The 23,238-nt window shown below is 42.6% G+C and overlaps 1 protein-coding gene and 2 non-coding genes across 3 annotated transcripts; 2 read left to right on the forward strand and 1 right to left on the reverse strand.

Moving 5' to 3' along the window:
• trnac-gca (transfer RNA cysteine (anticodon GCA)) lies at positions 1–72 on the reverse strand. Its single transcript has one exon. It is a non-coding gene; the product is annotated as a tRNA-Cys (tRNA).
• A 3,316-nt stretch (positions 73–3,388) lies between these two features.
• trnac-gca (transfer RNA cysteine (anticodon GCA)) lies at positions 3,389–3,460 on the forward strand. Its single transcript has one exon. It is a non-coding gene; the product is annotated as a tRNA-Cys (tRNA).
• A 3,441-nt stretch (positions 3,461–6,901) lies between these two features.
• On the forward strand, positions 6,902–14,398 carry lfng (LFNG O-fucosylpeptide 3-beta-N-acetylglucosaminyltransferase). The gene is made up of 8 exons (XM_020112195.2): positions 6,902–7,405; positions 11,227–11,275; positions 11,488–11,590; positions 11,684–11,837; positions 11,956–12,041; positions 12,261–12,426; positions 12,540–12,625; positions 12,719–14,398. Exons 1-8 carry the CDS (start codon positions 7,043–7,045, stop codon positions 12,783–12,785), a joined length of 1,074 nt encoding a protein of 357 aa, XP_019967754.1. The 5' UTR covers positions 6,902–7,042; the 3' UTR covers positions 12,786–14,398.
• The last annotated feature ends 8,840 nt before the right edge of the window (positions 14,399–23,238 follow it).

Consider the following 23,238-nt stretch of genomic DNA (forward strand, 5'->3'; position numbering starts at 1 on the left):
AGGGGGCATCCGGAATTGAACCAGAGACCTCTTGATCTGCAGTCAAATGCTCTACCACTGAGCTATACCCCCTATGTCAATGACATGTATTTTTGTCCATCACACCCAGGCTCAGCCCTCCACAGATAACCTTCTAGAGAAAAGAGAAAGGTCACACACTGTAACACCCACATCACACTGCCTGAGTGTGACCTCAGCAGTTTCCCATCGGAGCCTCCATCGCTGCAGCTCCTCTCCGCCTGCCGTCCCGTGAGAGCCTGACACATCAGGCTGCTCTGTCATTTTCACAGTAACAGATCCCACAGCCCTATTCTTCCACCATGATACACACACAGATCATATCTCCACACCTCTTCATGTTCCCCAACAGACCGCCCTCCCTGTGACACTGATGAGAAAGGAGACAACAAATAAGGAAACTGTGCCATTCTCCCCCATCATTCATAACTCAGTGTATTTGTCTTTCCTGCTTGGAGACACAGTAGTGAGGCTGTAAAGACCAGACTAGACTAGAGTCCTCCCAATTTAATGTATTAGTCATTTGATGTACCCACAACAATGAGAGACGGCACAAAGAGACAGTGCTGGGAAGCATTAGGCTGACAGAGTGGAAGTAGGCCAGGGGCAGGGGGTGAAGAGCAGGTCTATGAACAGTTATGCAAATAGCATGTGTTTGCCTGGTTATGGAGAGAGTGAAAGGGAACAATTATAACGGCGGGGGGGGGGACTTTAAAATAGGACATCAACCACCAGCCGTGAGTTTCCTGTTTTCATTGGATCTGCTATGTCGTGTCTTTCTCCTCTGCAGCAAAAATGTCCCTCGCCTCAGAGCACTGACTTTGTTTATTTAGTCAAGAAAGTAATAATAAACGTTACCGCTACCAATTTGTCCTCAAAAAAAATCCAAAGTGAACCTTTAACCTACTCTTTATGTAAACTGTCAATTAAAGAAAAACTAGAATTGCACTCAGTAGAGCGTATATTTCCGAAAGGCCCCTTAAATTAAAACAAGCCCTATAGCTAAGGCCTCTTTACATTTCTCATCTACACGTTGATGGTAATTATAGGTATTGAGCCGTATTTGTTACCATACACCCCTAAACAATTTTTTTTCAATAAATAAATTATTTGTTGAGAAAATTACAAAGAATGCTGAAAAACTATCAAGCAAGGTTAACAGAAGTGATACAAATAATCTACATCTTTACCAAAATTTATATTATTTCTTTCTTGAGCCATGTCCAATCTTTCAAACAAGTTTCACTGAAATCTGTTCTGGAGTTTTTGTGCAATCTTGACCACAAACAAACATCCAAACCAACAACTGAGATCATGCAAATCACCTTGGTGATGGCTCACCCATCTGAAATATTTAAAAAAGAAAGACTGTGATGAGAGGACACAAAAGGCCATTAAAGTGCCTCAATGACGTCAATATCTTTTTCTTTGTCTGCTCGACCTCCCACTGGACGTCTCAGCAAGGTAGCCATGATGGTGAAAATGTCCTTTTACCTCAACACAAGGGACCTTTTCATACTTTTGTCATCGTACAACACCTCCCTCCCTCCTTACATTTACATCATGATATGGAGATAACTCTGAGTTGTCAACAGCTTTTCAAAGTCTCTTGAGTGTTTATCCCATGAGTTTATTGAGCTCCTGAAGGGTCTCAAGTGTATATCCAGTTTCCAGTGACAATAAATAGCTTTGTACAGTGGAGAGATGTCAAAGCTGTTGTGGAAGAAATGAGGTTTGTCCATGACAAAAACGAATCTGACTTTGAAAAGGTTGAGTGGTTTATTTAACAGAAGAAATGATTGTGTTCTACATGTTCGGGCATGCCAGCGCGTGACCCTGCAAGCCCAGACAAATCAAACTGCTCTGGAAAAAATTAAGCCAATAGAACTGGCCACAGCAAATAAAAACAGCATCGACACACATTGAACCACAGAACTGTGCATTGATATTTTCATAATCCTGAGAAAGCCATGTGACATTCAGTCCATTTTCTTCAACACATTAAAGAACAATTCTCCCCTTTATCTTAAAAAAGTCCAACTCATCAAATCCAAGAATATGTTGTTTTCAATAAAGAAAATCTAGTAAAATCTCCCACAAATTCCACATAAAACATTTACTCTTGATTCTTAGTTATAACTCTGACATTCTGTTACTGTTGCATAAATATTTTAATGGACAAAGTTAATTACTTACAGTCAACACAAATTTTAGGTAATTCTATTGCAAATTCTGTACTTTTACTCCACTCCATTTACCTCACACACATATGAAATACATATATGAACTGATAAAATACACTTGACAGTATATACAATTGTTGAAACTGTGTATAATGCAGCATATTCATATTTATAGTATCTTCTTATTAGACACTTTAATCTTAATACATTTGACTGATCATTGTCACATCCTAATCAATAAGTGTCAATTTCAAATAATTTTTTTGTTGCAGTACAACAACTTTTATCTATAGATATGAATACCTCCCCCATCATAGTATTATGTAAAATAAATATATGATGACAGACAAAAGATGATTTACGCAGCCTGATCGTTATCTGTCCCTTGGATTGTAGAAATGTTTTGACTTGTATCTCAGCTACAGATCTGGTCGTATACCCTATTTCATCAGTATATTGTATTTACCTGAAAGACGTCCATTCAGAACTATGGGAAGAGTCTCTGGAGATTAATAAAAATGGGTCGTGTTTATTTTGTCTCTCAAGCAGCTGAAGCATTCTCAGCCATGGTCCTCAGAGAGTTTCCTCTATGTTGCATGAGGAGGGAAACTGAGGCCGAGTTCTGGCTCTCACTTCTGGTGTGACCTGTAATCCTAACAGAGTTAGTGTGTCTACGATGGGAAAATAAACACAACTGAGGACTGATCCCACCGCCCGACTCTCACCCTCCGATTCTCAGAGTCAGTGTAGTGATGTTCCAAACGGAGGCTGTGCACTTTTTTATATAAAGCTCTTTATTATTATTATAAAAGTAGTTGTCAATTCTAGAGCACGACTAATATGGTTCTTTGGATGAATAGATGAAGATAATATGGACAAAAACATTTCCAATGTATCAGCTAATAAGTTGAAAGGAAAAATGGTAATGACGCACAAAAAAGTTATCAAAACCATATCACAAATGTAATTGAGGCTTGATATTTTACAGTTTAACCATAAACATTATTATAAATTAAAAGAAAACATGAATACAACCAAATACATAGAACTTGACTCAAGAAAATAAACATATTTTAATGTATCAACATAAAAGCACCTATACTGTATTGCTTAAAAGAAGTTATTTCAAATATATCCTTGTCTGATCTGTTATTCGATGTTTGATTCTTTATGCAGACCAATGTGGAGGGGGTATAGCTCAGTGGTAGAGCATTTGACTGCAGATCAAGAGGTCTCCGGTTCAAATCTGGATGCCCCCTAACCTTTTTGCGGAGAAGTAGAGCACGTCATTGACCGGACAGGTAGTTTCAACATGTAATGCAAGTGTTTGTAACTGATAGATACTGTACTTGTGAAACACAGCGTCATAAAAATACAGTGTAAAGTGTTTAAACTCACAATAAAGAATAGCGAGTCCAATACAAATGCAGTTACTGTATAGATTTAAATTAATACTAACGTTGTTTTAGTGTGCAGCAGATCTCTGATGGTTTCAGAGCAGCAACTTAGATCAAAACGTGAACACTTCAAAGCTTCGAGAATCAGAAACATCCAGGGAACCATCCAGAGGAATATCAAACAAACTGAGGAATCAAACAAATGGAAACACGATGAGTTAAAGAGAATGATGTGGCTTCGGGCTAATGTCTTCCATGTCCCCTCTACATGCATGAAGTAGAGTATCAAGTTTATAGATTTCATGTTCCAGAGCTCAGTGTGTACATATGTTTTCAGTTTTTTATTCTGTGCACCCGGGAACATAAAGGAGATTCTCAGTGCTGTAATGAGACATTTTGGACAGTTGAGGGATACAGAGATGATGGACTTGTCTTTATGTCTTGCAGTTTGTGTGGATAGAATAACTGGGATTCTTTACCTGCTCTGTCATGCTTCATATTGAATCATTGTTGTAAAACCACGAACTATAAATAGCAGGCCTGTAATTTTACCATCAAGCTGAGGCTTCTCTGGTCCCTCAGATCCCCCATGACGCTGATACGGTTGGGAGGGGAATCAAACAAACTGTGGCGTTTACTTGTGGGTTTGTGGGCGCTATGGTGAGGAAGTGGGCTTGTCTGGAGAAACTGGATTTAATCTCTGGTATTCAGTGGTAATGTTAGATAGAGGGGAGTTTCTGGGTTGAATTCAAAGGGGGCAAAAAGTGTTTTTTTTCTTGGAGAGGAAGCACAAAGACGAAATAAAGTGTGAACGGAAAGGGAGGTTAGAGTTAATACAAACAGAGAACTTCACTTTTTCATTTGCCATTTTAATGACTCATATTGTTTTCATGAGTCCAAAGACCAAGTCAAGTTTCTGATTGCAAACCCAGCAGAAGGAGGCTGCCCATTTCCTTATGTAATCTTTTGCAGTTCTTATTCACAGCTGCCTGCATGCTCAGTCATGCACTGAACTCCGGAGATTTTCTGGAGCTTTTAATGTAAATCTCAGAGTCAGTTGCTCCAGACATTATCTGGAGTTTTCCCGGCCAGCCCCCTGGTAAAATGTCCAGAAGAGGTCCAAAGAGACCCATATGTGAATACAACGGGAAAATGTCTGGGAAAATCAAAGAGAGCGAGTGGGTGTGTTAAAAAGACAGCTAATGTCTGAGGAGAGGTGCCACCGAAGAGATTCAAGAGCTTCTGGTGTCAATGAGCAGAAGAATTTATACGTCATGTCCTGCCTCCGGCATGCTCTGTCACCCCTCACCTGAATGCTCCAGAGATTTTCCTGTTGTGAAAGGCAAAAGCTCACGTCTGAAAACGGCTATTGACAAAAAAAGGCCACAATGAGATGCGTGACCACCACAAAGACATTGCTTTTGGGGGTCGGGGTCTTTTATCTGTCTGTACCCAGGGGCCCATTTTCTCATAATACATCCATGCTCTGGGACATTTTACCTCTCAAACAATGCATACTGGGAAGTCTGTTAATATGTTAATCTTGTTGAGTAAATATATAATTGATTCATTCAACTCAACATTTTTAGGTTGAATAATAACACTTGGCAATATTTAACTTTACGTCCTCCTGTTTCTGAACAGATTATATGAAAGAAAAGGTTTACAGCAGCCCGGCAGAAAGAGACGGTTAATCGTGGACGAATGAAGGCCGCAGAGACCCCCCCCCTCTGCCTGGTTTCTTAAACTCGCCTTTAAACGCTTTTCTATGCTCACTTTTATAAGGTGAACAAAGGGTCTTGTCAGAAGCCACAAAGAAAAGAGGTAACTCGTGTTCTGTTAGTCCCAGAGTTAAAATGAATAAAACCTGCAGGGGAAAAGAAGCTTTCTTCATGCAAATGTGGAAAGGCTGCGAGTATAAAGCCAGAGGAGTTAACTGAAGAAACAGAGGTTGGAAATGTATAACAACCAAGGTGTGACTTAGCCATTCCTTCAGACAACTTTGAGGTACAACACTGCCTTTTGGGATTGGATTAAGGGAAACATTATGTGTAACAGTACACAGAGGTCATATTCTGTATTTGTTATAGTACTGAGTCTCAGTATGGTGAATGCTGGCAGTCGGTGGGTGTTTCTGAGGCTCCAGCAGCTGCGCGTTGGTCTAAATGGAACTCGCATCTTTTGGTCGGCCAGCGCCAGACGGCACTCGGTTGTGAGAGCCAGAATTTGAATAACAAGTGTTCAGGAATGGCCAACTGTTCAGAGTCCTCACAAGGTCAGCGAAGAACAATAGAGGCCGTTTCTGTGGTGAACACCCAGCTCACACTCGGCTGAGTTTAAATAACGTTGACTTGATAAAAAAGGAGAGAAGTGAGTCTGATTTGGAAAATAAGTGTTGAGTGTTGTGTGAGTTTTTCTCCAGGTGCAGGTACACACCTTTTCGTGTGACCACCTGCAGCTGTGTTTTCTTTGGGTCAATCTTTTACTAGCATTATCTCTCTCTCTCTCTCTCACACAAACATAGACTTACATTCAGAGATTCACCCTCATCATAACCCCTACTTTCCAGACCCTAACCAGCGGACCCAAAAATATATATTTTATGTGTCCCCAATGGTATTCTAGGACACATACGCACACAAAAGCTTGAACAGCTATCCTTATTAGGGTTTTGCATTGACTTCCATTAATCGTGGACAGTCTAACCAAAACCACAACCCTAACTTTAACCTAACCACAATTCACATCTTGGGCTAACCTCAACCACGACCTCAGAAATGAAAGGTCAGTGTTTATGCTTGAAAAGTAGTAACAAAAATGAGTAAACACACATTTAACTCACACACACCGCCATGTCTCCATGACTACAGAGGACATTACATAGATTTAACCTCTTCATCATGGGGACTTGTTTTTGGCCCCATAAGGAAGACAGGTCCCCATAGTGTGTGTAAACAGATTTAGGTCCCCATGGCATGGCTTGTACCTGGACCACACACACATATTCGTGTACATCTGTCTTAGTGGGGACCCTCAATGTCATAATGACCCCTAACTTTAACCATCCAAACTAAATGTCCACCCCTAACCCTAAACCCAAACTTTATTCTAACCCTAAAACCACACACACACACACACACACACACACACACACACATGCACACACTCACTCAAAGTGAGAGAGATAGCCACGCCTCATTTCAACGTCACTGAATGGCACGCTGCATTCACTGCCCCCCCCCCTCCTACAGGGGGCGTGGCCACCATACAAGCTTATATATTTCTCCTCCTATCGATTGTCTTATTCTGCCCTGAGCTATGCAGCCTGACGGACCCTACATCTGCGCTCCTGTGTTTTAAATCCCACCATATGGACTTTGTATTGGAGACCCGCGCCGCTTCATAGTCTCCAGTTGAGTTATCATTGTTGAATTAGTTCTCATCATGCTGAAGAACAACGCGAAGAAGGCAGCGATCACTGCGGCCAGCGCAGCATCCCTGGGTCTGCTGCTGCTCGTGCTCACCGTGCAGCTGCGCCGCGTCCAGGTGGACGAGGGGACGCGCGCGGAGGAGCCAGAGAGCGCGCAGGTGAAGACGGGCTTCTCCGCGTACTTCACCAAACTGGCGCGCGGCCGGCGGGAGGCGGAGAGACCCGCGCGCTCCGCGGGGTCCGGCGCCGCGCAGCCGCCCCCGGCCGAGGACATCACCGCCGATGACGTGTTCATCGCGGTGAAGACCACCAAGAAGTTCCACCGCTCCAGACTGAGCCTGCTGCTGGACACGTGGATCTCCAGGAACACGCAACAGGTAAAGGGAGCATGCAAACTGTAATTCTCCATATCAGTTATGAATCACTATGAACTCAACCACTGTGCACGCGAATTAAAGGGTGCAATCTGTTTGTGTCATGGTTCCTGAGTGCACAGCTGAACAATAGCCCAGTGCACACATGGAGGTGATGCCTCTTGGCTGCTTACACTGCTGTATTGTTCCCCCTTGTCACCAGATGACGCACTGGAATAACCTCCCAGCCCCTGTTAACCGTGCTGAATTTCCTCCCCGGCTCTGTCACTTTTTATTCTCCTCTGAGTGATGTCCCTGAGAACGAAGGGAGCAGTTTCAGGACTCCCTCTTCTCCCTCTCTCAGCCCCCCTCTGCTCCCCACTCCCTATTATCCCTCCTCTTCTTTGGGTGTCCCTGTGAATGCCCCCGGTGCAATGGATGCTTCACAGCACCGAGTCCAGCGCTGTCCCCCTTCCAGGATCTAACAAAGCGTCTTTCTGAAGGGGGGAAGAAAAGCTTTTTCCCAGCCCCTTGTCTCCCCTCTCTCCATGGGAACGTGGGAGAGCTGAGTCTGGGTCACTCGCTGAAGGGATGGGAAAAAACTGGGGGCTTGGTGAAGGGGATGCATGGGGACAAAAGGGGTGCATCTATAGGCAGGGTGGTGCTGGGAAGTGGGACGCTGGGTATGAATGTGTAGCCCTGAGAACCAAGCGTCTGGGGGGGGGGGTGCAAAACAGGGGCCAGTCAAAGTGATTTTATCTTGCACCCAGAGGTGTCAGATTCAAAAAGTCTTCTTGATTATCCTCGGATGCTGTCACACACATCTTTTACAAACTCCCTCGTTTGTTGAGGAAAGTTTGAGGAGATTTTTCTCCACTTGAGATGCATGATCAGATGACACAGAAATACTTGCATCTGGCGTAAGTCATTAACCACCCCCTGCCCCTACAAACCAGACTCTTATCATCTGCTTAGTGCAAAGTGATTGTGCTAAATGATTGTAATTACTGTGCTGGACGTTGTTGTTAACCCATCGCACAGAGTTAGCAGCAGGGCTCACAGGGCAGGCAGCTGGTGGGTGACTGCACGGACAAAAAGGACAGGGCGAGCACCACAATGCTGGGTGGGAGTTCCCTGAGGAAGGGTGCCAGGTGGCCGAGAGACACGGAACAAAGGACGGCCTTAATGCCAGCCATATGATGCTCTGAGTTTCCCACCGTGTGCATATGGCCATCCTCCGTGTTCAGGTTTGATTCTCACGCTCAGCTGATGAACATCTGTCGTGTTTCGACCACTTTTGTGGCACAGGGGACGCAAGTATTACAGATGCAGAAGCGAGTACATGTGAGTTAAGAGAGAAGACTTCTTTTCTTCATGAAGAATAGGGTAGATTATCTCTGTGATGGCTCTGCTGACACAATAGTGCCTGTGGCCGTCTGGATGTTTGAGCCCATTCAGAGCACAAATAGCACTTCTTTTTGTAAAACCAATCAGTTAGCATTCAGGTAAATGGTGCCTGGCTACCCTTTCATGATTTCTAGGAACTCATATCATGGATCATAAAGTTTCCCTCCACATGATGCAATGAAGAACTGCCAATTTAAAGTCAATCCTTAATCTCCCTCTCCTGAACTGATTTGTAAAACTGCAGAAAGTACAGTTTTATCAAAGCCTGCGTTCATTTTTGCACACGTCTCGACAGCTGGTATCCGCCTCTTCGTGGTGCTCCCTGCATTCTGCTCTTAAAGAGTATGGTAATCAGCCAGCGCTGCAACAATGAGCGCTCTTAGCATCTAGAAGAAAAAAAGACACACTCGACACTGTATGTGAGTGAATTGATTGGCTCCACATTGAAGCGATAAAGCAGCAGTGGTCAGAAAGATGGTGGCCGTCATTGTCGCTGAGAGACGGGTTTGAGTACAAGATAAGTTTATGTGCAGAATCTCACTCATTTATCTCCCTTCTTTCATCACACCGAATTGTTTTCCAAATCATTAGTGCTGAGGGAAAAAAGTGCTGAAAGGGCTGTAATGTCTGGGACAGAAGCGGGATGGAGTCAGGGTGGAGGTGGCCGGGGGAGCCGTGATCCCCTTCCTTCCGGTGGAGCTGGAGACAGCCAGCCAGGCAGGCACCACGTCCAGCTCAGACAGGGCCGCGCCAGGCCTTCCTGTGGTCGAGAGCCAAGCCCCCCGTACCCCAACCTCATCCTTTCTCTTTGCTCTCTTGTCCTCACCTCTCCCTTCTTATCTCTGCTTCACATGGCCCGGTTTTTTTTTTATTCTTTTTTTTTTTGTTGTTGTTTGAATTAGTATTCCATGAAAGTAAGTGTTCCTATAAGTTTCAGTTAAGAAACAAAGAGAGAAAGAAAAGAAAAAAAACCTTCCCCGGGAACTTTCTCTTTAGTTAACTCCTGCAGCTGTATGCAAATGCAGGCAAACATATTTAGAATTTACCCAGTGGAGACTTTACCCAGCATGAAAACTCACAGCATTGTTCTATTCAAGGGGCTCCGGCCGCATATGTGGCCCGGGGGGGAGGAGAGGGAGGAGGCAGGATGGGGGAGTGACAAGGGGGTGAATGGCCACACACGGTTTTCGATTTACTAATCAGCAGTGAGATTCCTCCCCACACCCTCCCCTCACCCTCCCTCCCCTCCCTCCCTCCCTCTCTGTCAGTGCCCTGGCAGCTCTGGCAGCTGCCTCAGTGATTAGGCCGTCTATTCAGCGGCCTTTAAAGCAAACAGCGCCAGCCTCTGATCCCGTTACCAGTGAAACCACCACCCTTCTTAAACAAATACAGGATCATGGCTCCAGCGTTGGGCAACATCTGTGCTGAGTTTGATCCATAAATGCTCTGAGCTGCCTTTTCCGTGCAGAGGAAAACATTTTTAAGTTTTATTCTGAAATCAGCGGACTGTTTATAGACAGCACAAGTGGTCGTGGTTGTTCAGCAGTAGGCTTGCATACTTGCAGGAATGTGAGTAATAGCTGATAAAAAAATGGACTCTGTCAGCGAGGCATCAGGCACCACGACCTGACGTGTAGAGACTCGTGTCGTAGATAAGGCGGCGTGATGTTCGGCAGGTGCTGCCACACCTCAGGTGAAGAGTAAACAGATCACTGGCAGTTGTAAAAACTGGCGGCCTTTTCATCATCCCCATTCACCAGCGTGCACCTGCTCAGTGTGAGCTGCCACAAAGAGGAGTCTAATCTCCCCCGGCCTTTTTTAAAAGCTTGTTCCTGTAAGGTGCTCTTTGTTGTTAACTCCTTTTATGACTAACTGCTACATTTAACAGGAGCCCGCAGGGCCACGGTCTGATTCCTTTAACCTGTTGAGTCTGTCAGTCATAGAGCAGCAAGGATAAAGAGGTGGTGGTGGTGGTTAGTCAGATGCGTGTTGACTTTTACATTTGTATGCTACAGTTTTAGCCGCATTCAACACGTTTGAGCTCGGCAGCACGTCCAGCAGGGTGCAGGGGCTCGGCCGGGGGATGGGATACATGAATGGGGATGTGTGTGGGGGCGGACAGTCTGCCTCCTCCTTTGTTCTATGTCTGGGATGCTTCAGGAGGCTGCATAGTTGCCATGGAGAGAGTGAAACGCAGGACAAAAGGTCTTTATTAGAGCAGGGGGTTGTTTAACTCAGTGTGTTTTCCACTGCATAAAGGACACGTTGATTGATGCTAATCACACCCGGGTTTCATAGGTGGAAGAGGGTCTTTGCACACACTGTTAGATTTGATCGTGTGACCGCTTCACATGATCGACCAAACCCAAGTTGTTCTGATGTAGTGACGTTAAATGAGCGAGTCCACTAATCTGTGATGTCCTCTGTTTGGTTTACAGACGTACATCTTCACAGACGGAGAAGACGAGGAGCTAAAAAAGAAAATGGGTGAGTTTCATGAGGGGGATTTCATCTCGGGAACAGATATGCACATTGTTTAATTGGATAAGGGGCCAACTGTGACTTTGTTGGGAATAAAACATTTCTAAAGGTCATACAAATTCTGCTTTGACCTTTTGTGCCTCTGGGAAAGATGGCATTCAAATAAATAGAGCCTCCATTGATGATGTCAACTCTTATTTCTTTCACTGTTGCCACAGGGAGTCATACAATCAACACCAACTGCTCTGCAGCCCACAGCCGACAAGCTCTGTCTTGCAAGATGGCGGTGGAATATGATAAGTTCATAGAGTCTGGGAAGAAGTAAGTATCCCCCACCCACCATATGCATTTATCACAAACGATGATGGTCGCATGAGTCTCTGGATCTAAATATTCCTTGCTTCTGCTTCTTAGGTGGTTCTGTCATGTTGATGATGACAACTACGTGAATGTTCGGACTCTAGTGAAGCAGCTGTCCCAGTACCCCCACACCCAGGACATGTACATCGGCAAACCCAGTCTGGACCGGCCCATCGAGGCCACGGAGAGGCTGGGCGACAATAAGATGGTATGCATCCATAACACACATCTTAATTTTTTATGAATATAGTATTTCAAGGTCACAGTACAGGTTATTTGTCAGATAATACTGTAAATTAAAGCATGTCTTCTGTCTCCTCTTAAAGAAACCAGTCAACTTCTGGTTTGCGACTGGAGGAGCGGGTTTCTGCGTGAGCCGGGGTCTGGCGCTGAAGATGAGCCCATGGGCCAGGTAGGATTCAGATACACTTACATACACTGTGTAATATCACTTTACTGCAAAGACGTTACATTTATAAATCAGTCTTAGGATGAAAATTATGTTGCTGTCTTTAAGTTGAGTATGAGGACAATGTAATAAGGTACATTATGAAATATTGAATTACAATGACCTCCAGTGTGTGTCACACCAGCGCTGACCGGTTATCTGTCTACCTTCATGTCTCTTCAGTGGCGGCCACTTCATGAACACAGCGGAGAAAATCCGTCTGCCCGACGACTGCACCATCGGCTACATCATCGAGTCGGTTCTCGGGGTTCCGCTCACCCGCAGCAACCTGTTCCACTCCCACCTGGAGAACCTGCAACTGGTGTCGCGATCTGAGATTCACAAACAGGTGAGAAACTCAGATCATCATTTATTATCGTAAAGGGTTCTCCAGTTTTTAGAGCTCCAGAGGACGGTATCTTTTTTGTGTCGCTCATGTTTCTGTGACAACCCTTCTTCCAGATCACCCTCAGTTATGGGATGTTTGAAAACAAGAGCAACATCATCAATTTGAAAGGGGCGTTTTCTGTGGAGGAGGATCCATCAAGGTGAGAGATCTGTCTGTATTTAATGACATGACTCAGATTTCATCGACCCCTCTCTTCACTTGTCTAACTCTAAACCTTTCCTGTTTCCTCCAGGTTCAAGTCTGTGCACTGTTTCCTGTACCCAGACACCCCGTGGTGTCCTCCTCAGGTTGCCTATTAGGGCGACCGCTCCTTTCTCATCCTCGTCCCCGTCGTGCCTCGGTATCTGAAAGGCTTGAGGGGACCAGTGTTTGGTATTAGACCGTGCGGCTGCTGTAACTGCAGCGGTGCGCGGTCTTTAATAGTTTAACTGGGCTGCTGTGCGGCCCGCATTGGGACTATTCCTTCCTGTCCGGATCTAGGAACACCCCCTGCTCCCCATGATGCTGGGGGGCAGAGGGCTCCAGCTCCTGGCAGGAAGTAGCTTTCAGCGCTACGCTTTGCAGGCAATCATTTGAGCTTTGTGATGTATATGTTGCTTGTAAATGTTTGCAATTCTCATAGAATGTATTGTCATATATTTGAGCATTTTTGCCAGCTTTACATAAAATTATTATTTTGTTTAAGCTTTTAAAAATGCCATTCAGGTCCATGGTATGTGTATATATATATATATATATATATGTGCGTGTGTGTGTATATATACATATATATATATATACATATATGTGTGTGTGTATATATAATTGGCTTTTCCAGGAATTCTTGTTGCGATCTTTTCATCCAGATGACTCCGGACAAATGCTCTATTATGAAGATGTTCCTATGCTTTTTAAGTTAACAGTGTTATTTCTTCCGCTAACCTGAGCTGGCAGATTTCCAAAAGCATCCTTTGCTTGTGACCAAATCTGAGGTTCATCAGGACAAAGCACTTTTACGTTTTTGATATTTTTGGGTGAACTGACCTAATTTAAATCCTTGACATTCCTCAGATTTGTGTCCCAACGAACAAAAAAAGAAATTAACCCCCTCAAAATCTCAGCATCTATTCATTCTTATGTATTTAATAACACTCCTTGCATTTGTCTCAATCAGGGAAGAATAATGATGGGAAGAGATTTTGATTTGGGGGGGTTACAATCAGCTTTTGAAAAAGATGTTGATCTTTGTTTGAAAATTGCACAGCTGAATTTCAAATGACAGCTGGTGTTTGCTCCTGAGACGATTTTCACCTCCAGAGGTTCAGCAGTGCACAAGTTTAAGCTGGAGACAGAGAACCCAAAATAACCATGTTATCTAAGTAATAAGCACATGTGTAATCCCAGCCTCAGTCTATAATAGTTTGCACAAAAGACTGATGAGCCTCTCTGTTATTATTATTATTATTATTAACATGAATGTTCTTTATTTACACATAATATTGGCTGGTTACTGCTGAAGCCTGTGAGGTGAAAACTTAGCAGGAGCAACATCGGTGTTTCCACATGGAGGCGTTTATTCCCTCTGTGTTTTCTCTCACCCATATTGGGTTTCGCTGTACATCTTGTTTACAGTATTGTGTACTGTGCTTTTTGTTCAAATGAGTAGTTACCGTAAATGTTTAGAATGTAATTCCCCCCCTTCTGCGGTTTACATATGCTGTTAATGACCTGGACATGATTGTTGTACAGCTTTGAACTGTGTGACTAAAAAAACTGTGGTGTTTATTCTCCAGTATCTGGAGGGGTTCAAATGTTCATTCTCAATACTGGCTTCTCAGGAATTATGAGCTTGATGGTGGCGTCTGCTGCCTTAAGGGCCCCACAGTGGGACCTGAAACTTTGAATAAAAGAGCATAACCACTGAGAAATGTTACATTACTGGTCGTGTTTTTATTTGCAAGTTCACCATTGTACACGTATTGTTATATAATAAAACAATCAGTTTTAACTTGAGCACTTGAGCACATGAGCATTAGTCAAATAGAAAATCTGATGGCAAGGAAATTTCATTGTTTACTTGGTAGATTTCTATTTCATATAGGCGTCATAAACAAAACTAAATCCAATCCATTAGAATACATACATTTCAATGCAATTCAATTCTTTACAAATATATGTTGTTCATTCCAATTAAGATCTAGTGAGTTCACAAAACTAGCTTCTTCATAGCCCTCTACTACAATATAATGCACAATTTAATTATGTAGTTTATAGTCACAGAGTACCTTTACTTCAGATTTTTGAAGAAATAGTTTGACATTTTGGGAAATCTGTCATTTGTCTGTTGTGACAACATGGCATGATGACGCTGCAGCTTGAAGGGTGGCAACGTAGTTGAGCATGAAGATGGGAAAGGGCAAAGCTAGGTCGATACATAAGTAACAAAATCTACCAGCATCTCTAAATCCCATAATCAACATTTTATATATTGTTAATCTGCACAACAGCAGAATGTAAAATCAACAGACTGTGGTTTTACAGTGTGTAATGAAATGTACTACTTATTGGCTGTTACCAGCTGCTTAATACTAGAATTTTAAAAACCTTTTAAGAGCATGTCATAAAAAAAATATTTTATATGTTAAATTCTGACAATCAACTTTTTTATGATATTAGTAGATTTGGTCCAACATTTCCCACAATCAGTTCTGTAACAACTGCAGCTAAAATAATGAGGTCTGTCTGTCTGCGTGGATGGTAAAAATATTACGGACCATAGCACAAGCATGCAGTAGTCCAACAGTGTATATACTGCTTCAGTACTTACTTACTAGTACTATGAAAAGTGTTAAACATATTTTGGTTTATCATGAAACAATGAATTCCAATTAGAAACAGTGTCATGGTAGCCAGCTACAACATCCAAATGTTGCTTAAATGCTAATGCATCACTTGGGTTAATTAAAGCATTGTTATATAACACCGTCAGATGCCCCGTTATACTGTTCCTACATGATGGTGTTGCCATAAGTTAGTGATCTGAACACTTCCACCAGTGATTGTGATGAATGGTCCCATTCAGAGTTTTCGCGACATTGAAAACACAACAGCCCCATGAGATATTTCTCTCCATTATGACTTCAAATTATGCCACCAGCCTCCAGAAGCACACACTGGCTGAACCCCGGCAAGCCTGAAGATTCATCACCAAAGCCTCACTTGAGAGACAAATCACCCAGAGAGACATCCTCACCACAAACCATAATCACAGCTTTGCCTTCCAGTTATGTATAGTGGGAAAAACTGCAGTGTTTAATGTGTCTAAACCTTGTGTTCAACATCAGTCATCTGAGCCTGTTTTCTTCTCTCCATTGACTCGTAAAATGTTTCCACCAAATCTGCACAGAGGTTTCAAATCATCTGTTGTGTAAAATAAGAAACAATCCGAGCAGTTTGATTTGTAGCTTCATTCAGTGTCAAGTCGGCTTCTCTCGGCTCGCTAACAAGAGGAAGAGGCAGATCCCTCCTCTGGCACTGCACCCATGGGAAAAGAGGGCATGCGGATTAAGCATAAAACTCTTGTATTATTAAACTGGCAAGATGTGGATGTGCAAACAGTAATCGGATCGGCAGCAGTTTGATCTGTTGCTACAAAAGAGAAAAGTTGTTACATAAATAACAAAATCAGATGAGTGTTGGTCTAATCTGTCTCTAATCGTTTTAAGCTCAGACTCTCAAAACTACCACTTTTATGTAACACGTCACATCCAAAGAGTGTTTTTGTTCACTGAAACGCAACTTTAATTCCCAGAGACGTGTGCATGTGCGGAATTGCAACGAAAACGACTTTACATTTTTTCTCGGACCATTTTCCTCGGCCCATTTGTAAACGCTTTGAATCAGAGACCCTTCAAACATGTCACATCTGTGAGTAACTTTGGAAGAATGGCAGTTGTTGCATGTGAGCGGTTTCTCCGCTGTTTATCTTCCCTGAACATTTGCTATTGTAGTCGTGTTTGTTCCCATACCAGCAGATGCAGCATAATAAATACAGCGGGTTTGAAGTGTGTGATCAGCAGCTCAGTTTACTCTGTGAGCTGAGGCCAGACGTTTTCAGCAGCCCCACAGAGGGACAGATTGGACATAGAACAGAGAGAAGGACACTAATGGAACCATTACACATCAGAGCTCAGAATTACAGATGCTCTCCAAAAGATTGGCTCATGCAATTAAAGAGTTCTCATTGGTTGCAAAAGCATTACTTCACTCTAAAACGTCATTTTCTGACTTCAGAGTGATGTCATCAGAATCAGAATACCTTTATTGTCCCACAAACGGGGAAATTACTTTGTCACAGCAGCAACAGGACAGTAGTGTTTTTTCAAAACAATATGATGATGTCACACCCACCATATGATCATAAATAAATTTTGGATCTATAAAACGTCAATTTTTTTGAAATATGCTTGATTAAATTTGACTTTATTGTGACTTCTCCATGATTAATATGATGGTGATTCATTGATTGATCAATATAATCTGTAGATTCTCTCTCTTTTCCTATTAAATGAGGAAATATCTTATCTAAAATATGTTTTTCAGACCATATCTTTGTCAACCTTAACCTTTGACCTTTGACGGACCAACTCCAAAAGTTATTCATCTGGTGATACCCTCCAAAGTATCATTCCCACAAAATTTGGTTGAATCAACATGTGCTTTGCTGAGTATTTTGTACACATACATACACTCCAGGGTGGAGACAATACCCTGCCATTGCACGGGGTGATAAAAAGTCAGTATCATGACTGGGAGTGTAACTCAGGTAACTCTAACTCTGAGCACTCGTGTGATTTCAGCTGTTTTGCATATAGAGTACAGTGAGTGTGATGTGGCAACAGATAAGAAGAAAACAAACATCCAACTGCAGCCGCCCACCGCTGGCCCACCACCTGCCTGTCATCCGCACCGTGGTGAAACATGACTGCAGGCTGTAGCTGCGGATGATTATCTGCCACTGATAAAGGATCCGGCTTCCAACATGTCATCGTGCTCTGTTTACACAACATGAAGCGCCTGCATGACTTGAGTCTGTCTCAGTTTGAGTCATAGTTGAAAAGAGATGCAGCTTCATTGCTCTTTTTTTTTTCACCGCAGGCAGAAGTCAAACTCACAAACATGGAGCGTCTCGTCTGTCTCACATGAAATGACCCAACACTTAGATGATCACTGAACCTGCTTCTCATCCAGGAGTTTAACTTTTCATTTTCAGGATTTTCTGTGTATAAAGTTGTCAGTGCAACCTCAGTGGTTTATGTAAACACAGAGAAATGGATTTGAAAGATGATACTTGTGTTGATCATGTAGGGAGCACTGAAGTGGGTGAGCTGACCAGAGCCTGAACATTTGGTGTTGAGGAGTCGATCAAACATGCACAACGACTACAGAGAGACATGGAGTCACTACAGACATGTGGAAATGATAAAAAGAAAAGCTAAATAAACAAAGATCGACAAAACATCCTCAAAGATATGCAAAATGATTACAAAGAGACATAAAACAATCACAAAAATGCACAAAATGACACAGAACTGCTAAACAACCACAGAGAGATGTGACTACTAACTCTGACACAAACTCAAAACAACAAAATGCAAAACAGCACAAAAATGTTATAGTGGTTTTCTAAAGAGTAGTAAAAAGAAGTAAAACAAACTTACGTAAAGTGTGAATCATTCGTAGAATTTTTCTTTCATTCATAACTTTCTGGAGTTCAATATTTTTCATTTTAAAAAGTTGATTTTTAAATTTCACAAACACGGGATATCGAGGCCTCACAGGTTTTCAACAACAACATAATTTAAGCCTCGTCCCCGTCTGATGGTGGACTGACAGGACACACTCTTAAATCCGTTAATTGTTTGTTCCCTGCTGATTAAAACACAAACACCAGGGTGAGCGTTCTCACACCTCCCATCAGTGCTCTGAGTGGAAGATGTGAAATTTCACAACACTTGTAAAATCACTGTTTGTCTCAGGAACACAGCAGCACGTCTGACCGTCAGACCCCACAGAGGGAGCAGAGGAGTGGGAGCGGATGTGGCGCAGGGTGGACGGCTGCCACAGAGGGACATTCCTCAGAGTGCATGGGATTACAGAGACGCTGGCCACTCGCACATTGTCTTCATGACTCTCCTCTGCTATATCAGTCAGTCTCCAATTAACAGGCCGCATTGTCTGCAGGATTAGCAGCGGCGGGACAAGCTCCGCTGGCCTGCAGAGAGATCTCACAGCAACTGGCACAGGCCTTAATCCTCCGCTACGTGTGCTCTGAGGACACGCCAAGTGGGAGTTTACCATAATCCAGGTATCACATAACCCCACTATAGAAGGACTTGAACTTTGTAGTAAGCAGCACTTGAGTGGTGGATTTGAGGAATTTGAAGGAGGACGAGTTTTTCTGCCTCCAGCTGAGCAGGAGCTGTTGTTTTCCTCCTTAGTTAAAAGATGCACTGAAGTTTCATTCTGCATATTAGTTTTTATCCAAATATTCACATCTGTTTCACATCTGTAATGAATAAACACATTTTTGCAAGAGTCATTCTGCACTACAACGTTTAACTTTCACACACATTTAACATAGATAATCACTATATAAAATAAACCAAATTCTTTGAAATACAATACAATAGTAGTTACAAAAAGACTTAAGAGTGTTTAGATGTTTCTTATAACTCACAGCAATAATTTCTCCTATAAACACATGCTGTATGTCATATAATTGAATTATAATTATTTTATATACCAGCATCAAATCATGGATCATTCATAGGAGTTCAAATTTTTAAAGTTAAAGTCTGAAACCTGCTTAGAAGTTTGTTATAAACCCTTTAATGTCTTTATTCTGCATTGAAATGATAAACGGGGCGTCAGCAGTCCAACATTTGTTCTTTTATATCAACACTTTTTGCCAAAAGGGGCATAAGCAGATTTTTTTTCTATTATACATTCAAGTCATTCAATGATAATTTCACTGGTAGAAACTCCACAATCTGTTGTGTAATGTTCTTCATGCTCCAACTCGCAAAATGAAAAAAACAACATTGATCATTTCAAGAAAAGTGTTAATCTCAGCAACTTTTTATTTCAGTCTGTAAATGTTCAAACTGCCTTTCACAACAAAAGACTTCTGAAATATGACATGCACCCAAGAACAGAACGATTCAGCAGAGTAATGATCTTTTAAAAAGTAAAAACGATGGTCAAAGGATCTGTTGTCTCATCATTACACTGACAAGGAGCCATTAACTGTCAAACAGGCCAAAATTTAAAAAAACACAAACGTAAAATGGTTTAGATTGACAACATGAAAAACAGTGTTGGTGATTTAAACAGTCAGATAACTGTGACTAACATTTATTGTGACACTAAAGCTACAATAACTGAATCAGAGAGCTTTGCACAAATGCAAATCAGGATGCAAATGATGCTGAACAACGTCAGAGAGTGATAACTCATCACCTCTGTGAACATAAGGCAGCCGGAGGACAGCTGCTTCTCTCCTGTGCTTGAATTGTGTTTCTGAATCTTTTTACGTAACCTTGGAAATAACGATGCACACGTTTCGTGGCTGTGAGCTGAGTTCATGTGGTTCATTTTAAAAGTGGCAGTGAAGCACTGGATCATGAATAAGTTCTTCACTCAGACGACTTAGGACAACGTTGAAAGAATAGGGAGGAAAGGGAAGGGCTTTTAGAAAGTCATGAAGCATCTCAGTGAGCGGGGGGGGGGGGGGGGGGGGGGGGGGGGACCAGACAGCTCCGTAAATCCTTCTCTGCCTACGTGCTCCCTCTGACTGGTGCGGGTGAGGTGTACAAAGGAGGAGGTGAGGTGTGAATAACGCGAGCGCCAACTCCCAGGACACACAGCTGCCTCCCCCTGAGCCACAAAAGAGACAAACCAGGGACCCTGTTTCCTTTGACTCCCTTTAAGAGCAACAAAGAAGCAGGACTCCCTCCAGAAAACAGGAAAACGGCCTCATCCATCCTGCAGCGTCACCATGATGTGCAGGGAAACGAGACGTGAAGTGAACATGATGAAGCGGATGCAAGTAGCAGAGCTCGTATTTAGTTTCTGCTCCAAAATGTTAATTTGACAGCTGTACAAAATATATACAACAAAGCAGTGCTTAGTTAGGGCCCTTCTCACATTTCAGATGTTTATTATGCTGCTTTCAGACGTGCACTGAACTCCAATGTCCAATATTTCACTAAAAAGATCCAAAAAAGTACAAATATATGTTATGTATGTGTCAGAACTTAGTTTTGTCTTCTGTCTTCCCCATTATTCATCTCATGGCCCCTCACATCTCTCTGGTGACCCTTGAAGGGCCCCGACCCCTAGGTTGGTAACCACAGGACTAAACAACGAAACAGCTCAACTGCAACTTTTTTATTAAATGCAAGACAAAAACTATTTTAAATCATTGGTTTAACAATCAGCCATGTACAGTTATTGATCGTTCCACCAGATCTGATCGAGTAATGTCCACTGTGAGTTGTGTTATTTTCATCATGCTCTTGAACAAATGGAAACTCTCATGCAGCCAGGGAGGCCGGCGAACAATCTTAAAATGGCATGTTTTGGAAAAAAGCCGTCAGTGCTGTGGCGTAGAAATGATTTCCTGCTGAAAACATGCGAAACCTCAAGTTTATGTTCTGTTCGATCATTTTCTGAATGTTTGATACCAGAGTTTTACCAAACACAGTGTGAACTATAGAACGGACTCACACTCACACACACACAGAGGAGCTCGTACAGGTGCATTTTTTAAATGGACGTCTGGACTTGTGCAGCCTGAACCCTCTCGTGTGTGTCCTGGCAGCTGCCTGGCACCGAGAGGACGGAGTTAGAAAGACCACATGGCAGAGAGCCCGGCCACACTCAGGAAGTGTCCTTGGGGGGAAGAGGATGGGGAGGAAGGGGGGTTCAGAGGGTGCAGGCCCTCCCTCCCTCCCTCCCTCACCATTCAGCTCCCTCACCTCAAAGCATTAGAGACGCATTCCTCCGGTCCAGCAACAAGCAGGGTAATTCAATTTCCCCGACAGTGAGGGCCGTGTGAAATTTAATTTGCATCTCTGGGTCTGCGTGTATGACGGGTTATAAAGAAAAACAAAAAAACTCCGTCATGCTTTGTTTGTTTACTGCTTTGTTCAGTTCAGCCCCTTGAAACCCCCCCAGTAAACAGCAGGGAGTGCAGGAGATGATGGAGTCTCTATATTCATCTGTAGAGAAAAAAAGACAAAAAGCAGAGAACATACTGCCCCAAAATATTTTATATTTTAGTGGCCTGAGTTTGTTACGTGTGCTACAAAAGGAATAAGGAATAATGGTGAAAAATCAGTGAAGCATTTGAAATTTCCAAATATGTGAAGACAGATGAGATCTTTTCATATCTGGACCCAGTCACCAGTCCTCCTCACGAGAAGTCAGTGTTCGGGGAGACAGCAGCTGCCGCTATGAAGCAAGCTGACAAAGCCAGACTGGTGGCCCGGTGCTGACACTGACCTCTCGTCTGCTGTCGGCCCAGAGGGGTCAGAAACACAAGACTGCTTTTCTGCTCCGCTCACAGGCCTGCAGGCCTGCGGTCTGTCAGGAATAAATACTGATATACACAGGAAATCTGCAGGAGGAATACAGCTTTCTTCAGAAATCATGTCTTCAGTCTCGTGAACGTTGAAGGGGGGAGTCATCACAGTCACACAAAAAGATATAGAGACGGTTAATATGTATGTTTTCAGCTTAAAAACCTGAAATAACAGAATTGTATGTTGCGACTTGAAAAAACAAGTATTTAACTCACAACTGATATATCTTCACTCTGTTTGCAAACTGTAGCTCATTCTCACATCCAGCAGTTACAGAGCAACATTATCGTTCATTTGAAGTCAGACTTTAAGACACCGGAGACATACAAGTCACATATTCTCCCTCTTTCAGCTCTGTGTTTGGTCTCCATCATAAACTGAGGAAAACTGTTCTGGCTTTGTAGTCAGTTGCTAAATGCAGTGAGAATGAATAAAAACAGTTATTGTTTTAAACAGTGAAGGTGTATCTCTCTCATGTCTCTCACATCTTGTGTCACTGTTCTATAGTTGATATATATATATGTTACCATGCAACTGTGCTCAAGTTCATACTCAACACAACATGTCATCAGTGAAAGATAGATGGATGAGTGGTCGGCTGGATGAGAACTAAAACACTAAGGAACATCTTATTGATCCACCAGATGACTGGTTCTATTTTATTTTAAACCTTTGTAAACTGAAATGTGACTTTTAAAGATATTTTTTAAGGAAATTGAAACGTTGGAAATATTTTCAAGATATTTAAGATCTGCAGATGAAATGTACTTTATAAAGTTAATATACTACAGGCAACAAAAAAAATCCTCTTTGGCATTAAATATACTTTACAAACTCCTGTATGAAGTAAAAAAAAGACCATTTGTTTAAATGAGTTAAAACCTTTCTATGTATAATTGTACTATATCACATGCTATGGTTATCGTGAGTTTGTATGTTGTATTGCTTCACTCACAGAGATCTGAGCTTTGGTAAGATTCAGTAAAAGGTAATGTTGGTAAAATGACCAGTACCATTAAACCTCTGGACACAGTGAAGTTTTGCCGCCACCTAGTGTCTGTTCGTGGTCTGGCTGTTGACACCAGCTTCTCTATAACAGGAAAGAATCCAAAGAGGGGGGGGTGTC

This window comes from Paralichthys olivaceus, chromosome 5 (assembly GCF_024713975.1).
Source record: "Paralichthys olivaceus isolate ysfri-2021 chromosome 5, ASM2471397v2, whole genome shotgun sequence".
Lineage (NCBI taxonomy): Eukaryota > Metazoa > Chordata > Actinopteri > Pleuronectiformes > Paralichthyidae > Paralichthys > Paralichthys olivaceus.